This window comes from Panthera onca, chromosome F2 (genome assembly GCF_046562875.1).
Source record: "Panthera onca isolate mPanOnc1 chromosome F2, mPanOnc1 haplotype 2, whole genome shotgun sequence".
In the NCBI taxonomy this organism is placed as follows: Eukaryota; Metazoa; Chordata; class Mammalia; order Carnivora; family Felidae; genus Panthera; species Panthera onca.
In genome coordinates, this window is record NC_138356.1 from 41,393,417 (window position 1) to 41,408,979 (window position 15,563).

The 15,563-nt window shown below is 37.1% G+C and overlaps 1 protein-coding gene across 3 annotated transcripts in view; it reads right to left on the reverse strand.

Moving 5' to 3' along the window:
• Positions 1 to 15,563, reverse strand: part of VIRMA (vir like m6A methyltransferase associated) — a 58,578-nt gene that overhangs the window by 2,953 nt on the left and 40,062 nt on the right. For 2 of the 3 annotated variants that reach the window (XM_060610923.2, XM_060610922.2), the window contains exons 17-22: positions 9,876 to 10,008; positions 5,997 to 6,149; positions 5,335 to 5,495; positions 4,586 to 4,682; positions 1,401 to 1,567; positions 611 to 942 (exon numbers count right to left, since the gene is read on the reverse strand). In XM_060610923.2, coding sequence (XP_060466906.1) covers positions 611 to 942; positions 1,401 to 1,567; positions 4,586 to 4,682; positions 5,335 to 5,495; positions 5,997 to 6,149; positions 9,876 to 10,008 — 1,043 coding nt within the window. The remainder of the gene's footprint in view (positions 1 to 610; positions 943 to 1,400; positions 1,568 to 4,585; positions 4,683 to 5,334; positions 5,496 to 5,996; positions 6,150 to 9,875; positions 10,009 to 15,563) is intronic. The other variant, XM_060610924.2, reaches the window with a different exon arrangement.

The window sequence follows — 15,563 nt, forward strand, 5'->3', positions numbered from 1 at the left end:
CCCTGCACTGGGCCCTGTGCTGACAGCTCAGAGCCTGGAACCTGCTTCAGATTCTGTGTCTCCCTTTCTCTCTGCCCCTCTCCTACTTGTACTCTGCTCTCTCTCTCTCAAATTAAACATTTAAAAAAATTTTTTAAATTGTTAAAATTTTTTTAAAAATAAAAAAAAAAAAAAAAGATTTCTTTTTTCTATCCAATAAAGTACTCAGCAAATAGTTACCAGTGGTCTGAGAAGTCGCTTAATTGTAGTAACTGAAAAGTACTTCATCTGAATCACTTATATCTAAATCACTTCTTTTAAAAAAAAGTGATTTTTTTTTAACTTTTTTAAACGTTTATTCATTTTTGAGAGACAGAGAGAGACAGAGCATGAGCGGGGAAGGGGCAGAGAGAGGGGGAGACACAGAATCTGAAGCAGGCTCCAGGCTCTGAGCTGTCAGCACAGAGCCCTATGCGGGGCTTGAATTCACAAACTACGAGATCACGACCTGAGCCGAAGTCGGACGCTCAACTGACTCAGTCACCCAGGTGCCCCACATCTAAATCACTTCTATTAAATATGCTAATATTCCAATATTCTAACCCACTAGAAAATATACATAAATAATTACCTTTTGAAGCAGGTGGTGTGAAAAACCTATTCTGACTGTGAAAAGCACCCCGTCCTCCTCGATTGCCTGAAAATCCACCACGAGAAGAAATCTTCTGTGATACTTTGAGTGGTCGTTTTGGTGGGGGTATTCCATCTTGAGGGACCACTTCTTTACTTTCAGCTGCAACAAAGTCATCCACGTGCATAGATGGTGGTCTGCTTGTGTTCTGTTTTCTCTGACGAAAAATATCATGGGGTCGTATACCCTGTCCAAATCCTCCCCTGCCCCTTCCTCTTGGTGGTGGCACAACATGAGCTCGTTTGGCAGGTTCGATGTATTCAGACTTCCCGCTATTAAAATAAAAACACTCCATGAAAACTTATTCTTTTTTTTCCTATTTCCAATGAATATTTAAGTCAGTCTTTGTAATATTGAAAACTACATTTCAATTAGTTCTTATTTCAATTGTGTTAACACTGCAAACATCTCTATTCCTCTCCAGGGATGGACAACAAAACTAGCTAAGAATGGTACTCACATTTTATGATATGACTAACAATTATTTAAAATAATCCAGTTCACCTCTTGTTCAAACCTTCCAAACTCTCATAAAGTAGAAGAACATAACAAAAGTACCAGGGATATCCTGGCCAAAGTATTATCTTAAAAAAAATTCCAAACAATATTCATGACTCAAGTATTATGTCAACTTCCTTTTTTCTCTTATAGTTAGTGTCTATCTTAAAATACATTGCAAGAAATAAGCTTCCATGACCACTGTCAAGATCTTCAGTAGAAAAAGTTTTACCTTGAAGTTATAAAGGTCTCATGCTTGTGCTTCCCAAGTTTGAATCCTTTAGTAGTCTTAGTTCTCCCTGGAGACGATGGTTCTGACAAAAATGAGCGCTCTAATTCTGAGTGCAAGTCAAAGTCACTACAGCATTTTTCAGAGAGCTCAATTAGGTCAACCTTTACCTGCAATCATAAAAATTAAACAAAATGAAAAATAATCTTAAATATAATTATTAATGTAACATTTATTAAAATTCTTATTTCCTATAAATTAGCTTTGACTCTCATAATAAATAAATTATAGGTCGGCCTCTTTCCCTCATCCTTTTTTTTTTTTAATTAATTAATTTTGAGAGAGTGAGAGAAAGAGAGGAGAAAGAATCCCAAGCAGGCTCTGCACTGTGAGCAGGGAGCCCAACACAGGGCTTAATCCCACAAACCAGAGATCGTGACCCGAGATGAATCCAAGAGTCAGACACTTAACCAGCTGAGCCACCCAAGTGCACCCCCCCCCACCTTTTTTTTAAAGAATTTATTTTTAAGTAATCTCTACATCCAACATGGGGCTTGAATTCACAATCTCAAGATCAAGAGTTGTATGCTCCATTGACTAAGCCAGTCAGGCACCCCTTTCCCTTATCCTTTCAAAAAGCAACATCATTGGTAGTTAAAAATCTTAGGAATTCAGCTGCATTTTGGAGGGATGGAAGAGAGTGGCATTCTTCCTCAAAGAAGGGTTGTCAAAGTTGGGAGGCCTCTGCTGTCTGACAAGGAACTCAGAATTTATCTATATAAATTAATAAAGTAGCATCTCCAAAACGTTTCCCAAAGAATCTGAAAATAACATACTTTGTAAGCCCTGTATAGTCAACATATCTATTATAAAAGGATTCTGTGCCACAGATCTCAAAGTTCTATGCATTTAATGAGGGTCCAATCTAAGTTTACTTCCAGAGAAATAAAAATTATGTTTACTTAAGTTTTATTTAAATTTAGCAAACCTAAAACCCCAAATTTTCTAAACCATGTAAGGTTACAATAAAGACAGTTGTGATTCAATATAAAAGTTATAAAAAAAAACAACATCCTTCTAACAAATATTTTAGATCTATGATGCTAGATATGGTAGGTAGCCCCTTAACCTCTTGCGCCTATTTAAATTTAAATTAATTAAAATTAAATAAAAAATAAAATTCAGTTCTTCAGTCACACTAGCAACATTTCGTTGTTCAACAGTCACATAAGGCTAATGGCTACTATACTAAACAGAGCACATTTCTGAACATTTCTGTTACTGCATACAGTTCTATTGGACAGAACAGTTCTAAAGAATCATTGGCAATTTACACTAAAGAAGAAATTATTTTTTTTTTTTAATTTGAGAGAGCGTGTTAGCAGGGGAGAGGGGCCGGAGAGAGAAAATCTTAAGCAGGCTCCATGTTCAAGGTGGAACCCAACATGGGGCTCAATCCTACAACCCTGGAACATGACCCAAGCCGAAATCAAGAGTCAGACACAACCAAATGAGCCACCCAGGCGCCCCTTTTTGTAATTTTTAAGCAAGCTTTACGCCCAATGTGGGGCTTTAACTGACAACGCCAAGATCAAGAGTCACATGCTTGCTCTACTGACTAAGTCAGCCAGGCACCCCAAGAGAAATTAATTCTTTTTTTAAAAAATGTTCATTTATTTTTGAGAGAGAGAGAACAGGGGAGGGGCAGAGAAGAGGGGGACAGGGAGTCTGAAGCAGGCCCTACATCGACAGCAGCAAGCTTGATGTAGGGGTCGAACTCACATAAACTGAGATCATGACCTAAGCAAAGTTGGACACCCAATTGACTGAGCCATCCAGGCACCGTGAGAAATTAATTCTCTAATGCAATTTAAATCGGATTTTATGCGATATTAAATTTTTTAATGTTTATTTATTTTTGAGAGAAAGAGACAGAATGCAAGTGGGGGAGGGCAGAAAGAAAGGGAAACACAAAATCCAAAGCAGCTCCAGGCTCTGAGCTGTCAGCACAGAGCCTGACACAGGGCTCAAACTAACGGGTGGTGAGATCCTGACCTGAGCCAAAGTCAGACACTTAATCAACTGAGCCTTCCAGGCACCCCAGATTTTATGCAATAGTTTAAAAGAAGGGAAAGGAGCTCTCAAATATATTAAATACACCTTAAGCATGAAGTAAATAATTCTTTTAGTCTTATTGCATATAATAAATACTAACACTTTTTGGACCAGGGAATAAGCAAATATATTTATTTTTCTGATCAAGAAAAAAATAATACATAGTATAATATGTGGCTGAAATCATCCTCCCTAATATGGCTCTGAGAAACATAAATCAGCATGCTTCTAATTTTAAATGTTTAACTATACTCTTACATGTTCAGCATTACGTTTAAGAATGCGAATTCCCTTTTGTACCTATGTTATTTTAATAAATAGATTCTTCACATTTGCCCCAAAATTAAAAGTAGATTGCCACAATACCATTCCTTTCCTTAAACCCCAAAACAGAAATGAATTATAATTCTGTGGGATACTTTTCTCTATTCTATACCCTACAAATATAAGAAAACAAAGTGTCTCAGAGTACTTAGGCAAAAACATAATTTTTCCCCAAAGAATCTCATTCTCAGGGCACCTTGGTGGCTCAGACAGTTGAGTGTCCAACTCTTGATTTTGGCTCAGGTCATGATCCCAGGGTCAAGACCTGCATCGGGCTCCCCACCAAGAATGGAGCCTGCTTAAGATTCTCTCTCTCCCTCTGGCCCTCTCCCCTGCTCTCACTCTCTCTCTAAAAAACAGAAAAAGAAAAAAGAAAGCATCTCATTCTCAAATATACAGATCACTAACTAGAAAGAAGCAAAATAAGTAGCATAAGATACTGAATGTCCTGGATACCATTAAGTGGGCAGCCGATATGAAAATAATGCAGTACTGGTCCTCAAACGGGCCTTTTTTTGTTTGTTTTTAAGATTTTATTTTTAAGTAATCTCTATTACCCACGGTGGGGCTCAAACTTACTATACAATGAAGAGTTGCATGCTCTACGACGGAGCCAGCCAGGCATCCCCTCAATGGGCTTTTAACAGCCATACAACATGTATCTTATTTTAGTGCTAATAATACACACAAAAACCAAAAAAATCAACAATAACTTTTTTCTAAATATTTAGTAATAAAATTACTTATACCAAATCCAGATCTGTATCAATCTCTTCAGCCTGAAATGGAGTGAACCACATGGATTTCAACTGATCATCCATGACATCAGCTAGCACATATGCAGTCCTAGAACAGAAAAGACATTTGGTAAAAAGCAGAATTCCAAAATCAAATTATTTTAGCTTATCTTCTAAGCAAAATCTGTACAATGTACAATTTAAAATGTCACCCTCAAAACTGTTAGTAAAATTAGTACTTAAAAGCCAAGTTTATTACACTGTAGCAATGTGTACAGAAACTGGCCATATTTAATTTTTCTAAATTTAGAGAGTAATTCCATCACACTGAATAGTTATGCTCTAGAAGTATCAGTAAAGTATAGCCTCCATTCTGCCAGCCTGCTTGTGTATAGCCTGTAAGATAGAAATGATTTATTATTTAAGTTTTGTTTCATTTTGTTTTTAAGTAGGCTTCACACCCAGCACAGAGCCCAACATGGGGTTTGAACTCACAACACTGAGATCAAGACCTGAGCTGAGATCAAGAGTCGGATGCTTAACTGACTAAGCCACCCCAGGTGCCCCTATTATTTAAGAGTTTTAAAAAAACATATGAAACAAACAAAATGCTACAGAAGAATATGCAACATAGGCTGAATGTGGCCTACAAAGCCTAGAATTTTTATTATCCAGCCCGTAACAAAAATAGCTTGTTGGCCCTCTCTAGACCTCGGTCATTAAATATACAATACTCAACCACAAAACATTGCTTGTTTTACCTATTATTAAACAGATTCTGGAGAGATTCTGGAGCTGAAAGTACTGGTTCTATATCCTGGTCACCAAGAGGTAAAGGATCACCAGATGACTCCAGCATCTGCTTAAGTCCAACTACATTGTCCAACAAAGAATCCAGATTGTCATCATCTTTTGAATGTTCCTAGATATAGACAAAAGCAGAATAAGATGATACAGGTAAAACTTGAACATTTATGCCCATAATCTACTGACTCTTTAGTAGAAAAGGTTGTATTTTTTGATTACTAAGAAATTTGGAAAACTGTCAAAAACTTATGAACATTAAACATATTCAAATAAAACAAATACCAAAAACATTTGTCATTTTATTTCTAAAGAATGGTAGCAGGGGACATCCTGCATTCAAATAGATAATTCAAAAACTAATGCCTTCTTCCTTAAGATTCATAACAGTATGGAGGACTTCACTCCAAATTATTAATTCAAAGAGTTATTTCAAACTTTATTACAGGTATCCACCTGAAGGTTCACTATTTAAAAAGGTCACTGAAAAACTTGCACTAGTCAAAAAGAGAAAAAAATATATCTTAGGAATGAGCAAATGTTTTTATTTTGCTTCTGTTTTTCTTTGTTTTTTTTTTTTTTTTTTTTTTTGTTTGTTTTTGTTTTTTTTTTCTTTTACCAAAACAAGCTTCTCTAGTTCAAGGAACAAATTTTCTGGACTTTCTTCTTTGCTTTGTAGAAGCTGTTTTAACTCTGCAGCATTAATACTCATTGTCCGTGACGGATGAGTTCCCTCTACTTCCATGAGACCACTATCATCTCCACAACATCCCTGTAAATGTCACACACAAGTTAAATTTGAGAGCAGAGAAATTTGCAAAGATGCTTCCACACTTATACAGATATTTAAGCCATTTGCTGCAATCTTCCCCTAAGTGTTTTGGTTTTACACCAGTATAAATGGCTAGTTTTAAGAAAGAGTTAATCAGCTTAAGGCTGAAATGCATTTTCTTTGAGTAAGACTCACATAATAAATAGCTAAACACACATATTCAACATACTAGCAGCAAGGTTTCTTAACAAAAATATCCAATGGCAAATACACTGGCACTTGCTGGGCATGTAACACACTGATTGATACTTAAGTTAATAAAATGCCTACTACTAAAATAAAGAACTGATGAAACCTGAATTTATCTTTCTAGAGATAAAGCAAAGAACTAAAGAAAACAGTAACTATTGTATTTAGGGCTATATTCTGTAATGAAAAAAGTTAATATTTCCTGTTTTTAAAAAAAGTAAGCCATATAGTAAAAGGTATTAAGATAGTGATACTCCCAAATTTCTTTTTTTTTTTTTTTTAATTTTTTTTTTTCAACGTTTTTTATTTATTTTTGGGACAGAGAGAGACAGAGCATGAACGGGGGAGGGGCAGAGAGAGAGGGAGACACAGAATCGGAAGCAGGCTCCAGGCTCCGAGCCATCAGCCCAGAGCCTGACGCGGGGCTCGAACTCACGGACCGCGAGATCGTGACCTGGCTGAAGTCGGACGCTCAACCGACTGCGCCACCCAGGCGCCCCAATACTCCCAAATTTCAATACAATTCCTATCAAAATCCCAGCAATCTTTTTGCAGAGACTGATATAGAGATGGAAAAGTAGATTAGTGATTGCCATGGGCTAAAAGGGGAAAAGAGGAGTTTCTGTTATGGGCACAGAGCTTCTTTTTGGGATTACGAAAGCATTCTGAAATTACATAGCAGAGATGATTGTACAATATACTAAAAACTAAAGGGGTGAATTTTATGAGATGCAGATCATACTTCAATAAACACATTACGAAAAAAGCAGCAGCAGGAAGGAAATCTAAGGTAATAGTGGTAAAATACAAAAGAAAATGAAATATGAAAGGTATTATAAATAAAACTGATACGAATGACAGCTGCTGAAGAGGATGAAGAAAAGGAGGAAAGTTGGCTACTATTTCATGATTTCTATCGTGAAGTTCAGGGAAGATCATGATATAAAAGTAAGACAGATAAATCAAGTTTATGGGGGAAGATAATGAATTTGATTTTGGATATTCAGAGATTCTATCAAGTAGCCAAGGGCAAGGAGAAACAGGAGAGGGAAAAGGTGCCAGATAGGATATTAGAAGGTGTAAGATATATGTCATAGATAGAAATGAAATGATGGGGGAGGGGCGGAAGGGATATTCTCCTCTGATTAAGGAAGGAAACAACAGGTTAGAAAAAACAGGGAAAGAATCTAAGGGAGAGTGAAAAGATTTAGAAACCAAACAGGATGGCCTTGACCTTCCCAATGAAGGAGGTAAGAAAAGGAAATGCACTGGTGAGGGATGAATAAAAGCATTAATTAGCAGTCCTCAGGGACCAGCAGCTTCTGGATAACAAGAATGAACACTGGTTAGTGGTTTTTGATTAGAAACTGTTTAATTGATGACATGCATAAGAAAATCTGTCAAACTGATTTATTAACAACACACCACTTAGGATCTGGTAAAACTAATTAGTCTTCCATTACATAAAAACTCCTAAAATTTCTTTACGGTAGCTATAGTGCTACCATTAAATATGCTCTTTACCTTTCAGAATCAAAATCTGATCTTTTTTTTTTTTTTTTTTTTTTTTATTTTTTATTTTTTATTTTTGGGACAGAGAGACACAGAGCATGAACGGGGGAGGGGCAGAGAGAGAGGGAGACACAGAATCGGAAACAGGCTCCAGGCTCCGAGCCATCAGCCCAGAGCCTGACGCGGGGCTCGAACTCACGGACCGCGAGATCGTGACCTGGCTGAAGTCGGACGCTTAACCGACTGCGCCACCCAGGCGCCCCAAAATCTGATCTTTAATGATCAAAGCATCTGGTAAACTTAATCACTTTAATAAAGTATATCTGACACAAAGCAAACACAAATCTGCCAGTAAAATCAGTATAAAAAAAAACTACAAAAACAACAGGCAGCCAAGAGGTGCTTACTAGAGTAAAACAGAAAAAAATTTTTAAGTAGGCTCCATGCCCAATGTGAGGCTTGAACTCAAGAGCCAAGTCTCATGTTCTCCTGACTGAGCCAGCGAGGCATCCCTTACTGGAGGAGTAGATATTCTTAATATAAATTACACGCATTACATGTTTACTAAACAGTAATTTTACTTAATTTTACCTTATGAAATCATCCCATATTATATTTATTTTGGTAAAACTGAACTAAACAGGTCCTCCACAATTCTTCCCAAACACAAATCTTAAATATGAGCTGAATTTTTTTTTTTTTTTAAAGAAAGAAAGCGTAAGCAGGGGAGGAGCAGCGAGCTGTGCTGACAGCAGCAAGCTGGATGTGGCATTTGAACTCACCAACCATAAGATCATAACCTGAGCTGAAGTCAGATACTCAACCCACTGACACACACAGGTGCCCTTGAGCTGAATTTCTTAAACCAGTGTTGACAGAATACAGACCCACAGGATGTTAACAGTATATGCACATGTACACGTACACACACACACACACACACACACACAAAGTATTTTGCAGGCAATCCATTTGGGAAAAGCTAGATTAGACTATAGTAAAGCAAGTTTCTATTTATCCAGGAACTTTCAGAACTTTTACTATACTAATGTGCACAGTTAAGTTCCATCAGGGGAGACTTTTCCAAACTTATCTGACCAAAAACACTTTTTAAAGGCAAGCCTATTAAAGGTTTCTGGAATTGTGTCCACAACATATACTAGATTTTGGAAAATATGATGGGAGAGATTTTTTTTTTAAGTTTATTTATTTTGAGAGAGAGAGAGAGAGAACGAGCGCACATGAGTAGGAGAGGGGCAGAGAGAGATGGAGACAGAGAATCCCAAGCAGCCTCCACGTGGTCAGTGCAGAGCCCGACGCAGGGCTCAAACTCACAAACCATGAGATCATGACCTGAGCCAAAATCAAGAATCAGAGGCTTAACAGACTAAGCTACCCAGGTGCCCCAGGAGAAATTCTTAATTAGATTTTAACAGTAAGATTTTAGAGAAATAGATACTTAGTATCTATGATGGATCCAAAATACCCTAGTGTAATAAACTTTGCCATCACCCCGAAAGCACAATATCCAAAACACAATGAGTAAATGCTCAATTAAATGACAGAAGGTAAATATCTGATTAAGAGACTAATAAAATTTGACTGCCCTGAGTGTCCCTGGCAAGATAACTCAATGTAAAAAATTATATAAAAGATGAAGGCTCTGTAAGGAGTATTTTTCTCTAAGTTGCCAAGTTACAGAGTATTCACAAATTAATGATGTTTAATAGATTTAAAAAGAGTTCAGTAAATTCTACTCTAAAACACCTATCTTTTTTAGAAATCAAAACCTTGCATTTATAGTCGGGTAAGGACACAGGAAAAAAAAAAAACATTATTCTAAGTTCAAACTTCCAAAAATATTTCAAGATATTTTTGAATGCAAGTGATTTTTTTTAACTTATGACAAAAGTCTATAAATTTAAAAAATACCAAATACATACATATACATTTATGTACACTTACCATTGTGTCAGAGTTAAGAATTTGTCTCATAAATTCCAAAAATGAAGATGCAAGTTCACCTGTGTCCTTACTAAACGTGCTGACCACTCGTTTCAGTAAACTATGCAGAGCATTACTGTTTTTCCTCAAAGAACTGTAAATAAAGAGAGAATATGTCTCAAAATTTAAACATATAAATCTAGTATGAGAAATAAACGATCTCCAGTTCAGACAGAACAAAATTCAATCCATCATTTAAAAAATGTTTTGGTGTGCCTATGTACACAACACCATTTAACAAAGCAATATCTACAGATACCTTCTTTTAAAAATAAGCTTCAAGCCCCCCACAAAAAAAGAAAAAATTTCCCCCAAATAATAAAGATATAAAACTTAGCAAAAGAAACTCCAAATTCCCTATTTTTTATACTTTTTATAGCCTGAGGATTTCTCTAATACAAGGAGGTTATAGCCGTCTCAGAAGCCTGACCAGAAAGCCTGCTTTATGTAATAATTATTATGTAAATTATTTAATAATAATTATTATTATTACTATAATTTGACAGAAGAAAATCAAGGGTATAGACTGGGGGCCTGCAAACTTTTTATGTAAAGAACCTAATGGTACATATTTTATGCTTTGCTGGCTAAATAAAAACGCAGTCTGTTTCTCTCTATACACAACACCAGTGTCAGTCACTACTCAACTCATTTGTGTAGTGGGAAAACAGACATAAACAGCACATAAATGCTGGCTATGCTCCAACAGATCTGTATTTATAAACACTGGTGGTCAGCTGAATTTGACCTGTGGCCCATAGTTTGCCAATTCCTGATATAGGTAGATTTAAGTATAACAATCAACCATATCCAAGTCCTGCTAAAATTATTCTATACAATTACACAGCTCTTTGTTGATCAAAAGAGAATTTCAAGGACAAAGTATTCTAATATTCAAATGTGCCCTTTGAGTTGTAACAATTCATAATTAATCAAAATGAAAATAAGATTATATTAACACTAAACATGCAGTGTTTACATTTGAAAAATATAACTCAGATGGATTCTGAGATGCCATCATAGAAGACTTTGGTAAAACAATACAAAAGAGAAAGATAAAGACTCCTGCTCTTGAGAACTTTATAAAATACTGGAATGGACAAGGCACAACAAACAGGAATGAGATTAAATACAAAGATAATATGATTAATGGAAAAAGAATGGATTTAAAACTGGACTACACCAATTACTAGTCTCTACATATAACCTTAAGCAAATACTTCCATGATCTATTAAAATCTGGGGTCCACTACATACCTATTAGAATATCTAAACTTTTAAGCTGGTATTTTTATTGCTCAACTTTTTTTTTTTAAGTTTATCTTTTTATTTATTTTGAGAAAGAGACAGAGAGAGCAAGTAGGGAAGGGGCAGAGACAGAGGGACACAGAATCCCAAGCAGGCTCTGAGCTGTCAGCATAGAGCCTGACGCAGGACTCGAACTCACGAACTGTGAGATCATGACTTGAGCTGAAGTCAAGAGTCAGATGCTTAACCAACTGAGCCACCCAGCTGCCCCTGCTGCTCAGCCTATAAAGAAGTTGTCTATAAAAAGGTAGTACACTGATGGAACTGTTCTGTATGCAACTGTGGCAATAAACACATGACTCTATACATTTGTCAAAATCCACACAACTGCACAACATGAAACATGAATAAGGTTACAAGGAAAGAGAGAAAGCTAGAATCAACATCTAATATTAGAGTCAAAATGTCAGTATGGACTCATTTAAAAAAATACATACAAAGTGATGAATCACGGGAATCTACCCCCAAAACCAAGAGCATACTATATACACCGTACGTTAGCCAACTTGACAATAAATTATATTTTAAAGAAAAAAAAGAAGGAAGAGGAAGGCACTTCAATCAACCAGAGCAATGAGGCAAGCTGGATCCTGTCTGCCTCCCCTTGTTACAAACAGCCAAGCACCAAGCTCAGGAATAGAAGGGCTATTCTCCTTTGGGATATCTGATGCTGATGGCTGTTACTGAGCACAGAACCCAGTGGGAACCTGATGGCCATCCCTAGGAGCCCGCTGAGTAAGTGCCAGCTCCATGGCTCCTAAGGGTGAACGAAGACAGAGTCAGAAACACAGTAACAGAGGGAATCGCTGCAGTCAAGACCAAAGTGCGTTCAACATTTCCATCCAATGGGAATGTGATCAATGTAGAATAGAGATCTTTAACTTTATTTCCCTTAGGCCCAGCAAAGAGGCCAGCTCCCCACTAATACATCTGGCCCAGCCTCCACACAAACAGCTCTCGGCAGGACCCCTTCTGATGCCCTAGGGCTCTGGATATCCATGTAGTCCTAAAACCAAAAGGCCAGGGCCCCTTTGGCTCAACCTGTCCCACAGTCACAAGGGCTGGTCCACATTTGACATACGCAAGCCAGAGATAGTGCTCTGAAAGACTGAATTTGTATGGACCCTGAGATGAACTCTGATGGATAATAAAGCAATGTCATGAAACTTGAAAAAAAATAATAAATAAAAATAAAAATACATACATACAAATAAATATATACAAAAAGAAATGTAGACATATATATGCATGAGTTAGGACACAGGCATATATTTCCTAGCTCTATCCAATAAGAAGAAACAAAATCAGTGACACAAGCTGAGCAACAAAATGAATAACAATAGTATCAGATTATCATACAAAGAGAAAAAAAATAATGTCCATAAATTCATACTTATATCCCTGAATAAGTAAATAAATGAGGAGAAAGTGGTAATTCTTCTTTATAGAAGGATAATTAATAAATTAAAAAGGAATAAGAGAGAGGCACCTGCATGGCTCAGTCGGTTAAGCTTCCTGACTTTGGCTCAGATCATGATCTCACAATTCCTGAGTTCAAGACCCATGTTGGGCTCTGTGCTGACAGCTTACAGCCTGCAGTCTGCTTCAGATTCTGTGTCTCCCTTTCTCTCTGACCCTTCCCCGCTCATTCTCTTTTGCTCTCTCAAAAATAAACAACCATTGGGGTACCTGGGTGGCTCACTCGGTTAAGTGTCTGACTTCGGCTCAGGTCATGATCTCACGGTTTGTGAGTTCAAGCCCCGCATCGGGCTCTGTGCTGACAGCTCAGAGCCTGGAGCCTGTTTCAGATTCTGTGTCTCCTTCTCTCTCTCTCCCTCCCCGTCTCAAGCTCTGTCTCTCTCTCTCTCAAAAATAATAAACATTAAAAATTTTAAAAATAAAAAATAAACCACCAAAAAAATTAAAAAAGGATTAAGAGAAATAGGAAACCAGCACTGGGATACCACAGTAAAACCTGCCACATGCCTAGATTCACTGATGAATAATAAAATTAGTGGACAAAAGGGTTTTTGTTTGTTTTTAACAATACTTTTAAATGTTTATTTATTTTGAGAGAGAGAGAGAGAGAGAGAGAGAGAGAGAGAGAGAGTGAGTGTGTATGTGTGTGTGTGTGTGTGTGTGTGTGTGTGTGTATGAGCAGGGAGGGGCAGAGAGAGAGGGAAAGACAGAAAATCCCAAGCAAGCTCTGCACTGTCAGTGTAGAGTCCGACCCAAGGATTGAACTCACGAACTGTGAGATCATGACCTGAGTGGAAGCTGGATGCTCAACCTACTGAGCCAACTGGATGCTCAACCTACTGACTAAAGTTTTACACAGAAATAAGATCCTGTATTTGCACAATGGAAATATATTTTGGAAATATATTCTCCAAAATATTTAATTAAAAATGGAAAATTATTAAGTTTACAGTGCAGAATCCTGACAGACAGCACCTCAGTCAAGTGATCAAAGTGGATATCATCAGAAATATATCAAGCATTTCCTAATATGGTGCACTAAAAGAGGTATTTCTCTCTGTGTAATCTTCTCAATAAAGCATAATCTCAATCTAATTATGAGAAAAAATCAGACAAAGCTAAATTGAGGAACATTCTACAAAATAACTAACAAGTACTCTCCAAAAATGTCATGGTCATGAAAAACAAGGATACAGGACACAAAGGATACATCACAACTAAAAGCAATGTAGGATCCTGTCTTGGATCTTAAAACAGAAAAAAACATTAACAGAAAAACTGTAAAATCTAAATAAATTTTGTATTTTAGTTAATAGTATTATGCCAAGGTTAGTTTCTCAGTTTTGGTAAATATTTAGTGGTTACATAAGACATTAACATAGGGATAAAGGTGGATGAAAGGCATATCTGAACTCTGTACTATTATTTTTGTAATTCTTCTGAAAGTACAATTACCTCAAAAAAGAAAATTTTTTGTGACGTGCTTCAGGGTTGTTGTTAGAACTATGTAAAAAGCATAAATAGTGACCTGCTCATAAGAAAAAAAAAGGCAGATAAAAAACCAGATCATTCTTTGCCTCTGCTCAAAATCTTACAATGGCCCTTATAATAACCCTAAAGGGCCTTGATCTGCTGACCCCCATCTTCCCCCCAGGTTACTTCTCCGACCTATGCCCTATCATTTTTCTCCTTGCTCTCTTACTCCAAAGATAGCCACCGTGACCTCATGACTGTTTCTCAGACACATTAGGCATGCTATTTGTGATTGTTCTCCCCCAGGATATTAACATGTTTCACCCTTCACCTTTGGGTCTTGGTCTTTGTTCAAGGGTCACCTTCTCAGTGAGGACTTCCCTGATCACCTCCCCGTATTTCAAATGACAACTCCTACCCTCACTCTGGCACTCACCAGCAGCTTGAACTGCTCTATTTAATGTTTTTCTGTAATATACTATGTATTTTATTTACTCAATCTTTAGTACCTAGATCAGTATCTGGCCCAGAAGTGGCATTCAATAAGTATTTGTGGACTAAATGAATCCAGTGTCCATTTTTATTCTTTCATAGAGCCTACTATGTACCAGGTTTCTAAATGCTGGGGGACTAAAGTCAAGAAGACACAGTCCCTTTCTTAGGGTAGCTTATATTCAAATAAACAATAAATCTACATAATGCAATGTCAAACAGTATAAATACGGTGAAAAATATAAAGGGGGATAAGGAATGGGGACTCAAAAGATAGACTTATTTTAGTGTTTTGTTGTTGTTGTTGTTGTTTTACTTTAAGTAGGCTCCACGCCCAACATGGGGCTTGAACTCATGACCTTGAGATTAGAAGTCACATGTTTGGGGTGCCTGGGTGGCTCAGTCAGTCAAGCATCTGACTTCGGCTCAGGTCATGATCTTGTGGTCCGTGAGTTTGAGCCCCACATCGGGCTCTGTGCTGACAGCTCGGAGCCTGGAGCCTGCTACAGATTCTGTGTCTCCCTCTCTCTCTGCCCCTCCCCTGTTCGTGCCTGGTTTCCCTCTCAAAAATAAATAAACATTAAAAAAAAAAAACCTCACATGCTCTACCAACTAAGCCAGTCAGGCACCCCAGGATACACTATTTTAGACAGGTATTTTGACAGGAAAAATATTTATACAGATACATGAGTGAAGTGAGAAATAAGTCTTATAAGGATCTAGAGGAAAAACATTTTAGGAAAACAAAACAAAACAAAAAAGTCTGGAGGTAGAAATGAGCTTGACAGGTAGCAAAACTGAGGATAAAAAAGCTATGAGGTTAAGTCAAAGAGATGAGCAAAGGCCAGATTGTATACAGCCTTAAAGAACATTATAGAGTTTGGATTTTACTGCAGT